At 41.6% G+C, this 20,209-nt stretch overlaps 2 protein-coding genes across 2 annotated transcripts in view; one reads left to right on the top strand and one right to left on the bottom strand.

The window, feature by feature from the left end:
- nol6 (nucleolar protein 6 (RNA-associated)) overlaps window positions 1-20,209 on the top strand; it is a 65,216-nt gene that overhangs the window by 33,402 nt on the left and 11,605 nt on the right. Inside the window, exons 15-22 of the mRNA XM_034170065.1 lie at window positions 876-951; window positions 3,130-3,270; window positions 3,561-3,678; window positions 3,856-4,010; window positions 7,665-7,828; window positions 17,357-17,512; window positions 17,665-17,762; window positions 17,911-18,035. Coding sequence (XP_034025956.1) covers window positions 876-951; window positions 3,130-3,270; window positions 3,561-3,678; window positions 3,856-4,010; window positions 7,665-7,828; window positions 17,357-17,512; window positions 17,665-17,762; window positions 17,911-18,035 — 1,033 coding nt within the window. The remainder of the gene's footprint in view (window positions 1-875; window positions 952-3,129; window positions 3,271-3,560; window positions 3,679-3,855; window positions 4,011-7,664; window positions 7,829-17,356; window positions 17,513-17,664; window positions 17,763-17,910; window positions 18,036-20,209) is intronic.
- LOC117510380 (cocaine- and amphetamine-regulated transcript protein-like) lies at window positions 18,275-19,985 on the bottom strand. Its single transcript, XM_034170067.1, has 3 exons — window positions 19,753-19,985; window positions 18,502-18,585; window positions 18,275-18,382 (listed from the first exon to the last, which is right to left on the bottom strand). The coding sequence occupies exons 1-3, from the start codon at window positions 19,894-19,896 to the stop codon at window positions 18,275-18,277; spliced, it is 336 nt and encodes a 111-aa protein (XP_034025958.1). The 5' UTR covers window positions 19,897-19,985.

Here is a 20,209-nt window from a genome sequence, read left to right as displayed (position 1 = left end):
CCAGACGGTTGTTTAATAAGGTTACCCCACCATTAGCTTTACTATGTTGTTCTTGCCTTTGTCCATCACAACCATCTTCTGTTGTATTGCAAGCAAATATTACACTTTGTTTATCTCATCTCAACATTTAACACCAAGCTTTAGTTCTTCTAGAGTTTCAGATGTCTCCTTTGCTGTATGTCCTGTCTACTGTGACATGAAAATTAGTGTCAAAACAAATGATTGCCTGTTTAAAACTCGTTCAGTTTTTTTCTAAAGCTGTATTGTCCAAGTACTGTTGAATAAGTTATGCTCTTGAGACTTGAATAACTTACTATTTATGCAGTATGAGTATATGAATCTGTCTGATTCAGTACATGCAGCCACATTCATTTTGAAGATTGCTTACTTGACAGTTGTCCAGAAGACACTCATTGACACCCTCCACAAGGAGGGAAAGCCACAGGTCATTGCTGAAAATGCTGACTTTCAGACTTATTACAGTTTATATGTAATAAGTCTTGAATAAACTAAAAAAAAGTTTTTGAAATGAATGACAAAAAATTGGACTTGTTTTTTTTTCTCCCTGGTTTCATCTCAGCCCAAACTGAAAAATATTACCTGTACTTCACAGAGCTGCCCCCCCCCATACAATGAAATCAGCTGACACTTAAGAAACTATACAGGAGAGCAATGCATGCTTTTCTCCAGCTGTGTTATTGCTTGCTCATTCAAAACCTTTTAACTTTTTGAAAGATTCAACGTGGACACGTTGTGAGGTCTTTCTTCTGGGTGACCTTGATGAGTTTCAAGGTTGCGACAGTCTGTTTACACTATGTTTAACATGTAACAGCATTGCACCCATCTCAACTCAAATTTTTTTTTTTTTTTGTCAGACACGCGGATATCTCGGAGTCCTGCATACGATATGTTGGGGCGAAGGTCGATGATGTCATCAAAATGAAAAGTGAGGTAAATGCCAGAGCTTTTTTTTAACTTCAGTTGCAGTGTAGCACATGGCAGCATAACATTAAGAGCATACAGCATTCTTCAAAATTCAACCAGAGCAAAAACAAAAAAAGCATAAAATGAACAGCAATGCCAGTTATTTGGTGTTGTCATACAGATATCATAACCTTTTGCTTTCATGCTCTTGATAGTAGGAGAATGACGGGTGAAATCAAATGAGCACCGCAGTCTTGTTTGAGGGCAGGCACTAAAGGGGTAAAGTATGATGCATATGATGTAATTTCTCTACTTCTGGGGGAAAAAAAATGGCATTTTCTATGGGTTTTTGGGAAAATTACATGTAATGAAAATGAAAATGCAAAGGAAAAAGCGACGATGCAGTGAGAAAGTGGATATGTGTTGCGGTTTGTTTATGACCCGGAGCTCAAATTTGTCGAGGCGGTTTTGCAGGCGAGAGAACAGAGCTACTCTGGTTAGCTGTGTAGGCTAACACTTACGGACACAATGTCTCCCATTCGCTTTGTCGTCCCTTTTCCACTGGGAACCCCCCCCCCCAAAAAAAACACTTTTCGCGACTACTTCAGTGATTGCAGCCAAAAACAAGTACAGTACACCATTTGTCCGTGTGAAGTTATGATGTGTATGTATATTGCACAGACCGAATGGACTGCCCCTAAAAATTGGTCCGCCCTGCCTCCACTGCGCATGTGACATTTTGAACCTCAGCAGCTCGTCTGAGACGGAGTCTTTTCACCCAAAGCAATCACATGGATTAATGTGATTATTAACTATCACATGACAAAGTAAAACCTCTTAGTCAGTTTTAAGCAAAAATGAGGCGATACTCTGTGATGTTTTGAAATGACAGACGCACAGTGAACGCATCAGCTAGCAGCTCGTGTAGCCGCGGCGCTCTGATCACTTCCTCCGTCTTTTATGATGAAATAATGCTGAATTTATATGGAAATGATTGTTGTACCAAAGCTTCAGATATCTGTCACTGAGATAGATGATGACTGGAGTGCAGTTTGAAGCAGAAACGAGGTGATAATCCATGAACCGCGGTTAATGAAGCATGCACAGTGAAGGCAGGCTGGGCTGATTTTTAGGGGGGGACTGCTCGGTCGGTGACACTGGCTGTCCCCATAAGTGGTCAAATCTTGTGTATCACACAGGGTTCAGACAAAACTGCGCTGCCCTATTCAAGTTTTTTTTTTTTTTTTTTTTTTTTTTTTTCCTGTTGCGGGTAAATTAGTCGGCCATTTTTCTGTTTTAGTTAAAAAAAAAAAATCTTGAGTAGGCTATGTCATCACCATCATCTGTTTTCTTATTAAAAGGATTACGGAAAGATGAATGAACAAATTTTAACAAGTTATTGGAGGTTTGAGGCGTGGTCTGAGGAAGAGGAATTATGTTTTTTTAGAGATCTGGATGGAAGAAAGATACTGATTTTAGTCCTTAATGCTGATCTTTGTATCAAAGCAATCTGCAAACAAGATCTAATTTCAGCAGTTGGTATCAAAGGTCTGTAATCTGGATCAAAGATGAGGCTTCAGGTTTAAAATTCAGTGATCAAGATCAAAGATCAGCAGTCAGGTTTAAAGGTTCGGCACATGATCAGAGATGATTGGTCAGAACCTAAGATTAAGACCAAGGATGTGTGATCTGGATTACAGAGTTAACTCAAATGTGTGATCAGCATCACAGGTTAGCATTCAGAATTAAAGGTGAGGGGCCATGATAAAAGTTGACTGTTTGTTTAGGACTTGTGATTGTTGATCCTGAGGTGCGCTTTGGTCCATATCCACTAAATAATTTGGATCTATTTTATGTATCAAGGCCGGTGCATCACTCTGGATTACTGATTGGAATTTATTTTGGGACTTAATTTAAAATAAAGGCCACTGTCATGCCTTGCTGAAGGTATGTGCTTTACTGAGTTTGTATGATAGAAAGTTACTGTTGGTGGTGGTGGGCAGGAGGAGATAGATGATATGGTAGAATTTTCATGTTACTGCAGACTTTAGTTATTACAAAACTTGTATTATGCTGAAAATTATAGTACCCACATTAAAGTGTAAAAGCTGGATTTGCTTGCTATGGTGACCAGAGCGTTGCAGTTTCACCTTTAGTTGCTCTCCAAAGTAAGTGTGAATCCATTTTATGCATGAAACCCTTCAGGTACCCAGTACTGGAGAGGAGGGCAGTTTACTGGTGGTTCAGTCCTACGATGACCTGAGCAGAAAGCTGTGGAGGCTGGAAGGTCTTCCTCTATCGATCACTTCAGTGCAAGGAGCCCACCCTGCACTCCGATACACCCAGGTAAAACCAGGCAATTCTTTGTCTTTCCAGGTCAAGTGGAATATAGAATTGTTTGAGTTGTCTGACAGTTTGAGAACCACAGACATAATGTGTGTATAAGGCAAAGGAAGTGGAAAGTCATAATGTATTTTCATTAACAGTAGCAGGTTAAGAGGCATTTGGTGCATTTTATTCATATGACTGCAGTGCAGCTCTTGAATGAGTAGTTCTTGCATTCCTGTTTATTGTGGTGATGGTAATATGGTGGACTGCAGCTATTCCAGCAGCTCTGACATTTCTTTGCTTTTCAGGTGTTTCCACCTCTGCCCCTCAGGCTGGACTATTCCTTCTTTGACAGGGAAAAGGGTTCACACGCCTTGCTGCCAAAGGAAAGCAAACCATGTCCTGCTTACATTACTCCAATCACAGGTCAGCCCGTCTGCCAGCAAGTTCCACAATAATTGTTTTGTTTGTTTGTTTGTTTTCCAGCCTGTTGAAATTATGTCAAGGCTGAAATACATCCTGCACTGTGTTGAAACCAGTGAGTTACAGTTGAAGATATTTAATATAAAAGTCTAATTTGATACTCTGCCACACGTCTTGTAGTGATCTGTCACATGGAGGGAAGTGGGAAGTGGCCTCTTGATCAACTCGCTATCCGCCACATTCGCGCTGCTTTCCACATTCGCCTGGGAGAGTTGTTAAAGAAGCATCACGACTACACATGCAGACCGTGTCCCACACACCTGGATGTCTGGAAGGTATAGTTAACTCCACCAAGCAGATGGCAGGTTTTTTAAAAACTGCATATTTGCATTCATAAGTTTAAGAGAAAGACGACAGAAGGTAGAACTTTCACGTATTGTTTGAGGTCAGGCAGTCAAGTCCTGTGAAATGTTGAAGGCCAAACTCAAACACATCTTTTTTTTTTGGTTATTTTATGTGTACTGTTTGTGTTCTTGTTTTTAATTTCATTGGCTATGATGATAATGATGTTGTTTTGTTTTTACTTCCATGCTGATGCACATTAGTGTTTCGACTAACGTTTGGAGATGGTTGTCTTTATGCCACGTTCACACTGGGCGTGACCAGATGCCACAAATTTGCATCAGTCGCATGGCGACTGACACGCCACCATCGCCCGGTGTGTCACTCTGCTTTCGCTGTGAAAATTCGCCCCAGTGCGTCATCAAATAGGAAGAGCTTCCATTCCGCTCGCCGGCTCCCGTTGTCCGTCAGGTTAACATGACGGACCTTGATCACACATAGCGAGTCGTTGTGGAAAGCTGACAAACATCATGAGACGTTCCCAATTCAGGGCGTATCATTATTTACTGCAGGAGCTGCGTCTGGATGATGGCCGCTTTCAGCGGTCCTTCTGTCTCTGCAGGGCCCAGTTTGAGGACCTCCTGTCCCGTTCACCTGTGCACATGTACACAATTTAAAAACAAAAAAACCCCAAAAAAACCTCCACTGCTTGCTGTGGGGCTGCTCCTCGCTCTTCTACAAAAAACTCTGTCATAATTGTGTTTAGAAACCAGTCACCATTTGCTTTATTATACATCTGTGTAGTTTAAATAAAATAATCTTCACGGACAATTCGTTCGCGCACGCACGTGTAAAACAAAAAAACCTCCGCTCCCCCTGCTGTGGGGCTGCTGCTCGCTCCAAAAAGTGTGTCATAATTGTGTTTAGAAACCAGTCACCATTTGCTTTATTATACATCTGTGTAGATAATAAATAAAATAATCTTCACGGACGATTTGCTCGTGCGTGCACGTAAAAAAAAACTCCGCTCCCCTTGCTGTGGGGCTGCTCCTTGCTCTTCCCTCAAACTCTGTCATAATTGTGAAATAAAGGACAAAAGGGACATAAGTCCTGCTCACAGGCTGGCTACCAGAGACAGGACATGTTCACATCCAACTCGGTCAAACTCCAGACATCTCCACATCACCACATATTCAGTCCCTGATTGGTCATCGCGACGCGACAAGACGAAAAAGTTCAGATTTTTCAACTTGGGGAGGAGGGCGACGTGACGCGATGCAATATCGCGCCACAAACGCGCCAATCGCTTCACTCGCATCGCTTCATTCACGTCCATCGCATCGCGCTGTGTGGCGTGGTGCCACAACGCGTCCTTCCATAGGGATTACATGGCAACCTGTCGCTGCTGTCGCTTGCGTCGCGCCCGGTGTGAAAGCTGCATTACAGTTGTAGCCCAGGAAGCCCAGAGTGAAAACTGTTTCCACCATGTTAGTATAGGATGTTGTCCTTCACATGACAATACATCATAAAGAATAACAAGTTACCTGGGCTTCTTGTTTGCTTAGATTTGTCTACATTTTTCTGTCCTTAATGAAAAGGTCACACTGCTCCATCTGCCTTTTGTGTGTGTGTGTGTGTGTTTGTATCAGGCTGTCACCTGACCACATTCACCAGAACTATGATGATGTTGAGAGCTGCACATCAGTGTTTCTAAAAGCTTCTGCACTTTTTGTGTTACCCATAATTCTTTCTGTGCATTGCCAGTTAGAGGCAATGCATACATGTAACAGCAAGAAATAAAATCCACTGTGTAGACCTTGGGCCAAGGAAGAGTTGATTGTTTTGAGCCAGATGCAGCTCAAGAATAATTTTTAATATTTTTATTAGGGATGTCCCGATCAGGTTTTTTTTTTTTTGGCCCCGATCCGATTCCGAGTCATCTGATTTTGAGTATCTGCCGATACCGAGTCCCAGTCCGATACTTTAAAAAACTGAATGAACAATCAACAAATGCTAAATATATAATAATTTCATTTTAATCACCTTATTTTATTATTTATCACTTAAACAATGCACTTCTCCTTGAGGTAGCTTGAACAATCAAGTAATAATCTACCAGACTTAAAAAATTTACAAATTTCCATGTGATTTTATTTGTTTAAAAATAAAATGTCCAAGGTTCCGTATGTTAAACAAGAAATTATCTAATCTGAAATAACAGGTGGTTTTAATTTACAGATGAAAGGTTTCTCAAGAACATTTGTTGATTTAGCTATTTTAATTACAAGTGTTCTAAACTTTTTTAAACAGTAATCAGAAATTTTGAGGTAACAAACAACAACAAGGATTTTTCTTCAGACACATGGTTTCTGCACTGATCTGTGGTTCAAATCCCCGCCTGATGGAAAAGCGCTATATAAATGCAGTCCATTTACCATTTGTACAGATCAGTGGTTTCTGCCACTAGTCTTCCGTGTTTTGGCCCGACACATCGTTCCTATTGGACCGCGCGAAGCTACGTCACAGCTCAGAGCGTCGAAAGTTCAAAAGTCAACTTGAAAAGTAAAAGAAAAAAAAACAACTTACATTTGCATCCTGACAGTCCTCAGTGTACCCCTCTGATGCTTTATCAGTGTTCAACAAGTTCAGAGCAGTGCAGTGACTGTGAATGAAGACGGAAGCTCTTTAAGACACGCTCCTAAATGTGATGAGTGCGCACGTCGCTCGTGCACACCATCTCTCGCTCCGTTTTGCAGACAAATGATCACAGGACAATTTTTTTTTTTTTTTTTTTTTTCTTTTTGTTAGTCAGATGACAGATCGTCGTCCTGAGGACTTGGTCAGCACCGGGTCCTGCTGCGCATGGAAGGATGACTGAGCAAGAGTTTCGGTGGGAAAGTGTCCATCATCCTCTTGCCATTCCATCGAGGCGTCAGGCTGAGCGCGTAAACACACAAACAGCAGTTCTACGAAAGAAACTTTGCGCACGTAACTCCCCCCACCTCAGTCCGAGTTACAATTCCATCTCTTCTTCCCAAATTCACTGCGCAACTCTTGTTCCCATTTCTGTGCAAGAATGTCCAGTTGAACTTGTGTTTTTTCTTTTGTTCAATTAAAGAAAAAAAGATTGGGTTGAACTTTGACCGTGTCAGCCTGCTGACAAGCGGCAATGCGCGCTGTCATCAGAAGGGTTGCGTCAAAAGCCGAGCTGAAGCGACGCTTCTGACGCCTCTAAAAAGCAACGCGTCTCAATCCTCTGATGCTTCCGACACGTGAAAGGACCATTAATCTGCAATAATGAGCTTGAAATAGTGCTGATCAAAATAATGAGGATAAAATCTATATCGGATTCCTGATCAGGATGCAACGTCCGATTTCGATCAGGTCTGAAACCACGTGATCGGGCCCGATTTCCGATCACGTGATTGGATCGGGACATCCCTAATTTTTATCATGTCTCCCATTCATTTCCATATTATTTGCACTCAGGTGTAGCAGCTGCAAGTGCTGTTACACCTGAGTGCTTGCAGCTGCATTTCAGCTCAGTTAAGCACAGACAAGTAGAGGAATGTTAGACATTGGCAGAGCTATGCACTCTCAAGGCCTTGTCGTTTACGCTGTCTTCCTTCCTTTGCATGTATGGCCAGGATGGTTTGCTATTCCGCATCCAGGTGGCATACCATCGTGAACCCCAGGTGCTGAGGGAGAGTATAAATGCAGAGGGGCTTCTGATTGTAAGAGACAATGACGAGGCTCAGGCTTTGGAGGTGGCCACTGTACACAGGCCTCTGCTCACCAGCACCTTACATGGGTAAAGTTTAAAACACACGCACATTAAGTTGTTAGTTTGTTTGTATAGGTAAGAAGAGTTGTATACACCTTTGTATAAACGTGTGTTGTACCGCATATGAGGTATTGTATTTTCTGTACCAAACACAAGCGCCATTACATCCAGAAAGTATTCACAGCACTTCACTTTTTCCACATTTTTTATGTTACAGCTTTATTCCAAAATGGATGAAATAGATTTTTTTTCCCCTCCAAATTCTACACACAATTTTTTTTTTTTAAATCTGCAAATTTTTTAAAACTTAAAGACTAAGATATCACATGTATACAAGTATTCACAGCCTTGAGCTCAGGTGCATCCTGTTTCCACTGATCATCTTTGAGATCATTCGACAGCTTATTTGGAGTCCACCTGGGGTAAATTCAGTTGATTGGACATGATTTGGAAAGGTACACACCAGTCTACATATAAGGTCACAAAGTTGACAGTGCATGTCAGAGCACAAACCAAGCATGAAGTCTAAGGAATTGTCTGTAGATGGCCGAGACAGGATTGTCTCGAAGCACAAATCTGGGGAAGGGTACAGAAACATTTCTGCTGCTTTGAAGGTCCCATTGAGCACAGTGGCCTCCATCATCTGTAAATGGAAGATGTTGGGATCCACCAGGACTCTTCCTAGAGCTGGCCACCTTTTTGAACTGAGCGATTGGGGGAGAAGGGTCTTAGTCAGGGAGATGACCAAGAACTCGATGGTCACTCTGTCAGAGCTCCAGCATTCCTCTGTGGGGAGAGAAGAACCTTCCAGAAGGACAACTATCTCTGCAGAAGTCTACCAATCAGGCCTGTATGGCAGAGCTGCCAGACGGAAGCTTGTCAAAAGGCACCTGAAGGACTCTCAGACCATGAGAAACAAAATTCTCTGGTTTGAGACAAAGATTGAACTCTTTGGTGTGAATGCCAGGCAACATGTTTGGAGGAAACCAGGCACCATCCCTACAGTGAAGCATGGTGGTGACAGCATCATGCTGTGGGATGTTTTTCAGCAGCAGGAACTGGGAAACTAGTCGGGATTGAGGGAAAGATGAATGCAACAATGTACAGAGACATCCTGAATGAAGACCTGTTCCAGAGCGCTTTTGACCTCAGACTGTGGTGACGGTAAATCTTTGAGCAGGACAGTGACCCTAAGCACACAGCCAAGATATCAGAGGAGTCGCTTCAGGACAACTCTGTGAAGGTCCTTGAATGGCCCAGCCAGAGCTCAGACCTGAATCCAATTGAACATCTCTGGAGAGATCTGAAAATGGCTGTGCACCGACACTCCCCATCCAACTTGATGGAGCTTGAGAGGTGCTGCAAAGATGAATGGACAAAACTGCCCAAAGATGGGTGCACCAAGCTTGTGGCATCATATTCAAGAAGACTTGAGGCTGTAGTTGCTGCCAAAGGTCCATCAGTAAAGTATTGAGCAAATGGTGTGAATACTTACGTATATGTGACTTCTTAGTTTTTTATTTTTAACAAATTTGCAAAAAACAAACAAAAAAACTTTATTTTCATGTTGTTATTATGGGGTGTTGTGAGTAGAATTTTGTGGGAAAAATTTAGTCCATTTTGGAATAAGGCTGTAACTTGGAAAAAGTGAAATGCTGTGAATACTTTCTGGGTGCACGGCGTATGCTGGAACACACACGGATAGTGAATTGAAAATGAAAACTTAAATAAATTTAAGCATACATGGAAAATACAAAACTTCACTTTGCTGCTTCAGCCTCAGGGAGCTTTGAGTGCTACTGTCGGTTGCGCTCTCATGGGTTGGTCCCAATTCTTTTATGCATTAAATCTTTTGCTCGTGTCCTCTTTCTTGATACCACAGCACTGTGTCCCTGGTGCAGTCCAGTTTAAAGGGACAGGCAGGTCCTCCACTGATCAGTGGATATTATGTTTGCATTTCCACACACCCATGTATAATTAACACAGTAACCCATCTACACCCAGCTTTGCACTCAGTTTTTGCACCCTCTTGATAGTAAATGGACCTTGGATAATACCACAAAAGCGTGAAACCATTCTGCATCATTTGTCTCACGTATACCGTTAAGCTTGATCCAGTGTGAATCACACTTGGTGGGATGATTTGGGAGTCAGCCACAGATAAAGTGATTTGATTTTTTTGGGGTTGGGGGGGAAATTGTTCAAAGCCAAATTGACAGGTCAAGATAAAAATTTTGGCCCAGTGCTTATGCAGGGATGCTTATTCGCCGTCTTTGGACGGTTTTCCGTCTTTTTGTAAATTCTTGCCCTCTAAAAGAAATGCAGGGCTGTGAAAAATCTGTGGATCCGCGAAATTCCGCGGATTTCATCATGGGGCCGGGGGGGTGTTAGTGTTTTACTCTGTAATCACTGAGTGTAACTGAGTTTTTAAAATGCCTATCGCAAAGTGTTCTTTTTTTTTAACGACATCGTGCAAGTTTTATGAGACCGCAGAAGTCCGCGGACAATCGGAGAAAAAAAGCCTGGCTGTTGCGACAGTTGTCGTAAAGTGAGACTGGTTGGTTGCTGCGGCGACGCTGTGTGTCTCCTGCATGAAGTTTTAGGTAAATGTAGCATGTGGACATCGCAAACCTTTAGAGCACTAAAGTTTTTAAAAGACTTGTGCAGCATGCAGTGCTTAATTTGTAAATCATTAGGTACCGGAACGCAAAGTACATATGACAGCACGCCGATGACGAGATGGACACAGGTCCCGGAACGCACAGAAAAACAACATGTGAATGGCCACTTCTAGAGCTGTGGCACTTAAAAGCCTCAATTTCAGACATCCTTTTTATAAATGCTATTATGACAACAATTAACCAATATTTAGGTTATACTCTGCAGGGCGGATGCAACTGTCCGCACCAGGAGGGACTTAACAGGTCTATGGGTAAAACATTTTAAAAAATCAGAGCTTACAAAAGGTTACACAAATCTTCCATTTTTATTTAAGGATTGGCACGGCGGCCTACAAATGCAAAGTATGCTCACCATTTAGTTGTTCAAAATACTCCATCACCAGCATGTCAGGATTCTCCTCCCCCTCCCTGTTTCGGGTTTTACTGCGTGTGTCTGTGGCAGTTCTGTGTCCCTTGGCCACCCACGACCTCACGTAAGGGACAGGGTTGAATTTATCCAGGGGTGGTCCAACAAGATTTAGCAATAGCAAAGATGATATGGTGGGTATGAGCACAGAGCCACGATTGGGAGTGCATATCAGGTTCATTTGAGAAAATCCGTGTTCACATTCAGCACTTGCAATGGGAATGCTGTTGACAGCAACAAGTAACTCCATCAGTTCATCGGGCATGTCGTTTCCACCCGAGTCTCTGTACGCCCTGTAGGCCCGTATGACTGCGCGTGGGTTGGTAATGTTGAAGCACTGGCATAGCGATTCAACCTCAGTCTCTCCATACAGTGCATCTGCTCCATCGGGCCAATACTGTGCGTAAAGCACCTTCAACTCCTCGATGAACCTGTTATATCCAGTTTTATCTGGCAACCGACCTCCTTGAGATAACATGCGGTCCTCCAAGTTCTTGGCCACAGTTAGGAAAAACTGCTTGGGGTCGATTGTTTTGTCGCTTGATTTTCCTCCATTCAGTGTGACACCTTGGAAAGAGTTTTCAGCGATCCCCCTTTGCCTCAGTTCAGTGTAGCGGCCTGGCCGATCTGACATTGCCTCAAGTACCCTGATTTCACGACAAATTGTCTTGTGTGCTGAAATGATGGTAACGTCTCTTTTTTGAAGCTCGACTGAGAGCTCAGACAATTCTTGCAGTGCGTCGCACATAATGCCTTAATTGTTCACAAACGCATGTGAAGATATGCGCATAGCAAGCCTGTTGTATGTTTGCTTCATGATGCTATCACGAGAGGGATCTTCTGATGCCGTTTTAAAATGCTTGTAAAGTGCTGGGTAGTTCTTCCACACAGCGTCAACTGTTCTAAAACTTGATGCCACCCATCTAGTATCTAAAATTCGACCTATTTTGCATAGTTGTACATCTAGGCTCTCCGCAGACGCTCTCAGCTCCAATCGGTTTTTGTTGGATGTGCTATACAGTGCATATAACTTGTCCATCAGTATTTTAAAGTGGTTTACGGCGCCCATCTCTTTCACTACGTCAGCAACCGCGAGCTCAAGCCTGTGGGCTGAGCAGTGCCACAGAGTGATGTTGGGAAAAATCGCCTCGAGCCGACTCGCCACTCCACGTTTACGCCCCAACATAACAGACGCACCATCACAAGTTACCCCAATGAGGGTTTTAGACAGAAAATCCTGAGTCAAATGAAGGCGCTCCAGAGCAGTCAGCAGTGCATGGACAATACCTTGGGCAGTTAGATCCTCTAGCTCCACAAGCTCAGTAAAAATGGTGGGTTTGTCCATGTCGGGCAACTGAGCGCGAATATATATGATTAAACAGCTCTTCTTACTTAAGCTAGTTGACTCATCCAACATTAAACTGAGTTTCGGTGCGCATTGAACTATTTTTTTCGAATAGTTTTCTTTTCATTTCTTCTGAAATGTGTTTTTGAATGTTTACACACGCTACGTTTGAGTGCAAAATCCTCCCCATGTCCAGTCCATTTAATTCTTGGCAATCAATCTCGTGCTCAAAGCCATATGCGGGATGGTGGCGTTTAGCCTCCTTGTATGCCGTGCGAAATACACGAGCTGTGGTGGTTATCTGTTCAGACAGACTATTAATTACACACTGCCCTATACTGCCTGCTTTGGCTTTTTCCAGAATGTTTGCAGCTGCTAGGTGAGCCTTAGTACGGGCATGTTCGAATACTTTTTCCCAGAGTGCGCGTTGCTGTTTTTTAATATCCGAAGCAGACGATGCTACTGTACCAGACACGCACTCTTTCACAAGTTTCATCCCCCCAGTCTTTTCTGGCCCCAGTGTCCCCACCTTCTTACAAACTGTGCAGCCCAAACCAGAACTTTCCATAATAAGCCAGGGGTAGTAAGTCTGCTTGACTTTGAACTGATCTGCTGTCCAAACAGTTGTGCGTCCCATCCCTGACCTCTCACTGCACGTCCCACACTCCTCCGCTTTCCGCCCTCTCCTCTCCCCCTGAACATTCCAAGCTAGCTGTCCCTGTTCCCACCTCTTGGTCCAGCTTGCTTGTTTCTTGCTCCAGGCTAGATGCCAAGGCACTGGCCTGTTGGTGAGCGATGCTGCTGCCCCCATCGCCGGTTGCTTTAAGTCGTTTTGAGGCATCTCCCTCTTCCTTTTTCTTAAAAAAGGACATCAAACTCATCTGTCATTTAGACATGTTTTTTTTTGGAAGTGAAACACCATTCGTTTGTTCCTCTTGATTCGGTTGCTCCTCACGTGCAAATTTTTTAGGTTTCCGTTTTGTTCCTGTTGGGGCCTTGTTTGTGTGCCAAGCAACAAATAACGTTGAGTTTTACTAAACGACGTGAACTTATGAAGAATTGTTATTTAAATAAAATGTATCATTTATTTTATACAGTGATCCCTCGTTTATCGCGGGAGTTACATTCTAAAAATAGCCCGCAGTAAGCAAAATCCGCAGAGTAGTCAGCGTTATTTTTTACAATTATTATAGACGTTTTAAGGCTGTGAAACCCCTCACTGCACACTTTATACACTTTTCTCAAACAGGCATTAACATTTTCTCACTTTTCTCTCGTGTGTAAACACTCTCAAAGTTCAAACCTTAGTAGAAAAATAAGACCAACCTGTTTTCAGGCCCAAACATTTTTTTGAGAAATAAAAATAGAACATTTTCCTATAAATAATTATGATGGCTTTTAGAACAAATTTAATTTTAATGATCAACCTACGAGGTTTGACACATAGGAAATTATTAATAGTGACTGACCAGTATTTCACAGTTCCTCTGACCGCGCCTCTTTGTCGTGGCGCCGCGCTGCTGACGTGCCTTTTTCCACTGGGTCACAACTCGCTGCAGGTGTCTTTTTCCGAGTGAAGAACACAGTTATGGGTAGTTGTTGGCGCTCTTTTTTCTTCTGGGCGTGAAGAGTCATAAACAGACACACATAACACAATGTGCATACTCTCCCTGCTTGATGAGGATGCAGAACACAATGCACTGTAAAAAAAAAAAAAAAAAAAAAAAAGGATGCAAAATTGGACTAAAAAATCCGTGAAACTGCGAGGTCGCGAAAGGTGAACCGCGTTATAGCAAGGGACCACTGTACATTTTAAAACATTTTTCATATTTTTATTTTTTTTTATTCACGAGAGGTGCCGGTTCAGCCCAAATAAGTCCCGGAACACAGGGGGGTCAAAATCAAGAGGTGCCGGATCCTGTTCCGGCCGGATCCAGCTCGAATTAACCCCTGGCAGCATGTCTCTGTCACGGACCGACGTCGGACAGAGAGAAGATGCGAGAAAGACTGTTTGTTTGAAAAAGTCTGATAAGGACAAGAATCCGTGGAATTGTTGCTGGCTTCATCAACACACCTGAAAGATAAAAGAAACAGGAAAAGTGAACTGTGCCCTCAGGAAAACACGGTAAGATTTTTTTCTCTCTGGAAAATAAACATTGTGCTGTTCAAACAGGATTTTAGAAAAGATTGTGACTTTTTTCATTAATCTAGACTTTCTTTCATTGGGAAAAAAGACCGGCTTTGAATGGAATTAGGCTGCATCAATTTACACAAGAATGTAAATGAGTTTTTATTAATGTAGACATTTTTCATGGGAAAAAGACACAGTGGCTTTGAGTGGATTTACAGGAATTTACACAAGAATATGTGGCTTTTTTACTATAAGGTATGTCAATCAATAAATACATTTCTGTATAAAATAAAAAATAAAGAAATTCACATTGAGATTCTTAGAGGTGTTGGGGCTCAGACTGAGATGGTTAATTTAAACAAATTTAACATTTTATTGTTGTGCATTATTGAATGAATAATAGTAATCGAGTGGCTTCAGTATTATGGTATATTATGATATATCTCTTTACCTAGTCTGAAAGCAGTTATGAAGTTATTTATAACATTTTACTTGAGAGTTATGATTTTTTAATTGCCTAGTCTTTGAGCCCAATCACAAACAAACTAAATAAAGTTTTCATGAAGATTTAGCTATATTTGTAAACTGTTGTGTTGTTATACAACCCCTGGCAAAAATTATGGAATCACCGGCCTCGGAGGATGTTCATTCAGTTGTTTAATTTTGTAGAAAAAAAGCAGATCACAGACATGACACAAAACTAAAGTCATTTCAAATGGCAACTTTCTGGCTTTAAGAAACACTATAAGAAATCAGGAAAAAAAAATTGTGGCAGTCAGTAACGGTTACTTTTTAGACCAAGCAGAGGGAAAAAAATATGGAATCACTCAATTCTGAGGAATCATGAAAACAAAAGAATGCTCCAACACATCACTAGTATTTTGTTGCACCACCTCTGGCTTTTATAACAACTTGCAGTCTCTGAGGCATGGACTTAATGAGTGACAAACAGTACTCTTCATCAATCTGGCTCCAAATTTCTCTGATTGCTGTGGCCAGATCAGCTTTGCAGGTTGGAGCCTTGTCATGGACCATTTTCTTCAACTTCCACCAAAGATTTTCAATTGGATTAAGATCCGGACTATTTGCAGGCCATGACATTGACCCTATGTGTCTTTTTGCAAGGAATGTTTTCACAGTTTTTGCTCTATGGCAAGATGCATTATCATCTTGAAAAATGATTTCATCATCCCCAAACATCCTTTCAATTGATGGGATAAGAAAAGTGTCCAAAATATCAATGTAAACTTGTGCATTTATTGATGATGTAATGACAGGCATCTCCCCAGTGCCTTTACCTGACATGCAGCCCCATATCATCAATGACTGTGGAAATTTACATGTTCTCTTCAGGCAGTCATCTTTATAAATCTCATTGGAACTGCACCAAACAAAAGTTCCAGCATCATCACCTTGCCCAATGCAGATTCGAGATTCATCACTGAATATGACTTTCATCCAGTCATCCACAGTCCACGATTGCTTTTCCTTAACCCATTGTAACCTTGTTTTTTTTCTGTTTAGGTGTTAATGATGGCTTTCATTTAGCTTTTCTGTATGTAAATCCCATTTCCTTTAGGCGGTTTCTTACAGTTCGGTCACAGACGTTGACTCCAGTTTCCTCCCATTCGTTCCTCATTTGTTTTGTTCGGCATTTTCGATTTTTGAGACATATTGCTTTAAGTTTTCTGTCTTGACGCTTTGATGTCTTCCTTGGTCTACCAGTATGTTTGCCTTTAACAACCTTCCCATGTTGTTTGTATTTGGTCCATAGTTTAGACACAGCTGACTGTGAACAACCAACATCTTTTGCAACATTGCGTGATGATTTACCCTTTTTTAAGAGTTTGATAATCCTCTCCTTTGTTTCAATTGACATCTCTCGTGTTGAAGCCATGATTCATGTCAGTCCACTTGGTGCAACAGCTCTCCAAGGTGTGATCACTCCTTTTTAGATGCAGACTAACGAGCAGATCTGATTTGATGCAGGTGTTAGTTTTGGGGATGAAAATTTACAGGGTGATTCCATAATTTATTCCTCAGAATTGAGTGAGTCCATATTTTTTTTCCCTCTGCTTGGTCTAAAAAAGTAACCGTTACTGACTGCCACAATTATTTTTCCTGATTTCTTATAGTGTTTCTTAAAGCCAGAAAGTTGCCATTTGAAATGACTTTAGTTTTGTGTCATGTCTGTGATCTGCTTTTTTTCTACAAAATTAAACAACTGAATGAACATCCTCAGAGGCCGGTGATTCCATAATTATTGCCAGGGGTTGTATTCTGTACATGCTCCTACAGGATGCACAACATGCATTCAAAAGCCACATGTTGTGCCATACTGCATGAGATCACAAGAGAAATTTAACAGCTGTTTCAGGTCCAAATTTAGTCCAAAGAATGCACCAGAATGCACCACAGGGCACTTATGTTCTCAAAAAATTCTGAGTGGCCAGACATCCCCCCCCCCCCTTAGCTTTCCAAACGCCTATAGCATTCAGGGTAACGTTTCCTGTCTTGAACATTATAGATGAATCACATTGCTGTCTTTTTTTTTTTTTTTTTTTTTCTCCTAAGCATCCATGCTTATGTGTTAGTGATGTTCAGAATGGCTGTTTTGAGGACTTGTTAAAGATACACCAATGGTTACTAAAAAGCACAAGCATGATGTCACATGACCTTTGACTTTGGCTGACCTTGAAAGGTCATCATAATTTAACTCTTTAAGGCTACACAGAATCATGATTTGGTATCACTGGGTCACTAAATAATTTGCACGAGTATGTGTCAGACATAAACAGGTGGTTGTTGTGCTCTCAGTCTCCCTTCCAGCTCTTTTCTTCAGTTGAGCAGAAAACTGAAGACACGGAGCAGACTTTTTCATCCCCAGGCACAGTTGTTTAATGTTTGTTTGCCCCTTTTTGTCTTTCTTGCTCCTCATTCTAACCATTTTTTTTTTATTTCTATTTTTTTTTTAATCTGTGTTTTTCGCCAGCCTTCAGCAGCAGCAGCACCCATGTTTTGGGGCCGTCTGCCGCCTGGCCAAACGCTGGCTAGCAGCTCAACTCTTCAGTGATGACATCACAGAGGATGCAGCAGACTTGCTGGTGGCGTCACTCTTCCTACAACCTGCACCATTTACTCCTCCAGGGTAATTGCATGTTGTGCTTTCTCATCATTTGCACCGTCCCATCAGTATCACGAGTCAGTGCACGTTTGTTTTTGTTTTTTTTTGTTTTGTTTTTTTTTTGGCTACCTTTGTTCTTTTAGTAGGTCATGTGACTTATTTTCAGTCTTTCTCAGTTGTCCTCAGGTGGGCTTCCTTCGTTTCCTTCATCTGCTCGCTTCCTTTGACTGGAGGAACAACCCGCTGATCGTCAACCTCAACAACCAGCTCACAGGCATGTACATGCTTCCCTCTGTGTTCCACAAACAAATTCCATCTGACCTCTTTCTATTTAAACTCCAGACATACTTTAACATCCTGCTTATGTGCATCAGCGCTTCAATGGAAAGTCTGATTGTTGTCGGCTTCTCTGTCACGTGCAGCGTCCAACTACACAGACATCAAGAATCACTTCATGGCCTCCAGAGAATCTCTGCCCGTCATGTTTATTGCCACACCAAAAGACCACAAACAATCTGTGTGGACTAAGCGAGCACCCAACGTACAGGTTAGTGGACACAGGCACGTGACACAGCACTGCATTGTCATGTGGAGCACTAATAATAAAACACACACAGGATTGTTGTCTGTTATTCTGTAGCACATAGGGAAAAGAAAACAGTGGAATAGTTTGTAAATGACCTATGAAAGTAGGTCACAAGCATTACCCCCCCCCCCCCCCCCCCCCCCCCCCCCCCCATACTGTCAAGATTGTTTTATCTTTTAATGGCGTGTAAACACAGATAATTACAAACAGCGGTGTAGAAAAAAGTTGCATGTTCTTGGCAGAGAGCAGTCGCACAACTTCCCAATTCTGGAGCCTTTCCTGAGTGCGCACTGGTCTCCTGGATCACACTGCAAAAGATTTAAAGTCCTGTTAAAATAAGATATTCTTTTGTTCAGGCATCATTAGTGAAATGTATCATAAAGAGAAGCAGCTCAGGGCAGTGACGGTGTCATTTATAATCACGTACCGTAGGCAGGTAGCTGTGCTTTTTATGGAGAACAGGAAAATGGTGATTCTGCAATCTCTCTAAAACTTTGTGCAAATTATTGATCTGTAAAAACAAAGTTATGTGTCAACATGCTTGCATATTGACATACTGAAAGTTTAAAGAAAATCACATTGACAGTTGTCATTGGAACATAATGTTTACATTAATGGAGCATATATTTCACAAAGGCAAATATGGGATGAGCTGCATTTATGGATATTTGCGTTGGCGTTTATATACAGGCATGAGACATTTCTGCATAGTGGTGCGCTGAGGCTTTTGAGAGGCTGCAAAGGAACCCAGTTGTGCCATACAGTGGTTAAGAATGCATTGCAGTACAACTGCTTTGAGAGGTTTTGTGAAAAATGTGACATGGTAAAATTCTTGATCTATTACATTGAATGTGATGCCATTTTGAATCTCGGTGGAAGTCATGGGTGACATGGTGGGAATCCTGTGAAAGAAAAACAAATATGGATAATCACCACATGGTGCTGTTGAAATACTAATACTGCAATACATTGTTCATGGTACTAGCAATGAATGTTTGAGTGCAATGTAAATATTATGTTCATTCCTTGAATCTTCCATTCAGCTTGGTGACACATGTTTGTGAAAAGGTAGTGGAGTCTATAGAGTGAAACTTGTGCAATCCAGGTGAATTGTAAATGGAACTAAATTGCCAGAAAAATTATGTATATCATACAGTGGACGATTTTTTTATACAATGGGACAAATAATCAAGGCCACATGACTTACAATCCACCAATCAAATACCAGTAATTTATTTCGGTTATGGTCAACAACTGTGTGGAAATGTGTTTGTAGCCTCGTCTATTGGGCTTGCCTTCCAATTTTACACACACCTTCTATCTTACACACACCTTCTATCTTGAGATATATATATAGATAGATATAGATAGATAGATAGATAGATGGTATACTTGATGGGAATGCTTAAAAAAAGTGTCATGAATATAGCCAGCGTGTTGAAGAATTTTAATATTAACTCTTAGATCTGCGTCTGGGCCATCAAGAGTCCTTCATGGGTTCTTTTTTTTTTTTTTTTTTTTAGAACAAATATTTCAGCAAAATCTTACACAAATAATTTCCTTAAGGAAAATGACAGTATCAACCTTCATGAGGTCATTATAGCAACTACAGACATTTAAACCGACATCTTGACGGAATTGTTTGTTTGTGCAAAGTTTTGCATCAGCCGTGGCTCACCAGTTGCTTTTCATTGCTGTCCTCGGTTGCGATAAAATGAGTTAAATATTTCATTCTGTATTCTTCTGTATGGATGAGGCCGTAGCTGTGCAAGAGTCCAGCGGTACACAGGAGGGTACAGAAAAGGTAAACATGCCTTCCCATGGCGCGCCACTGACCCAGATAAGTTTGCTGTGCTCTTCAGGCTTACTCCCCCTCCAAGGCAACATTAACACGGAGCTGCTCTCAGCACTTTCCTTTATAGTGGCAGCAGACGGCAGGAACACCGTGATCTGTGACATCATTATGGGTAGGGCTGCAACAAACAATTATTTGGATCATACAACCCCTGACAAAAATTATGGAATCACCGGCCTCGGAGGATGTTCATTCAGTTGTTTAATTTTGTAGAAAAAAAGCAGAACACAGACATGACACAAAACTAAAGTCATTTCAAATGGCAACTTTCTGGCTTTAA

This window comes from Thalassophryne amazonica, chromosome 5 (genome assembly GCF_902500255.1).
Source record: "Thalassophryne amazonica chromosome 5, fThaAma1.1, whole genome shotgun sequence".
Taxonomy (NCBI): Eukaryota; Metazoa; Chordata; class Actinopteri; order Batrachoidiformes; family Batrachoididae; genus Thalassophryne; species Thalassophryne amazonica.
Note: the sequence above shows the minus strand (reverse complement) of the source record. Positions and strands in the feature narration are given on the sequence as shown.

What these genes read in the sequence shown, in the direction of transcription:
- LOC117510380 (XM_034170067.1), bottom strand. Translation starts at nt 19,896, where the DNA reads ATGGGAAGGCATGTTTACCTTTTCTGTACCCTCCTGTGTACCGCTGGA. An exon ending in ACAGCAATGAAAAGCAACTG is followed by an intron (nt 18,586 to 19,752) that starts GTGAGCCACGGC and finishes TTGTTTTTACAG; the next exon opens with ATCAATAATTTGCACAAAGT. An exon ending in AGCACAGCTACCTGCCTACG is followed by an intron (nt 18,383 to 18,501) that starts GTACGTGATTAT and finishes AATCTTTTGCAG; the next exon opens with TGTGATCCAGGAGACCAGTG.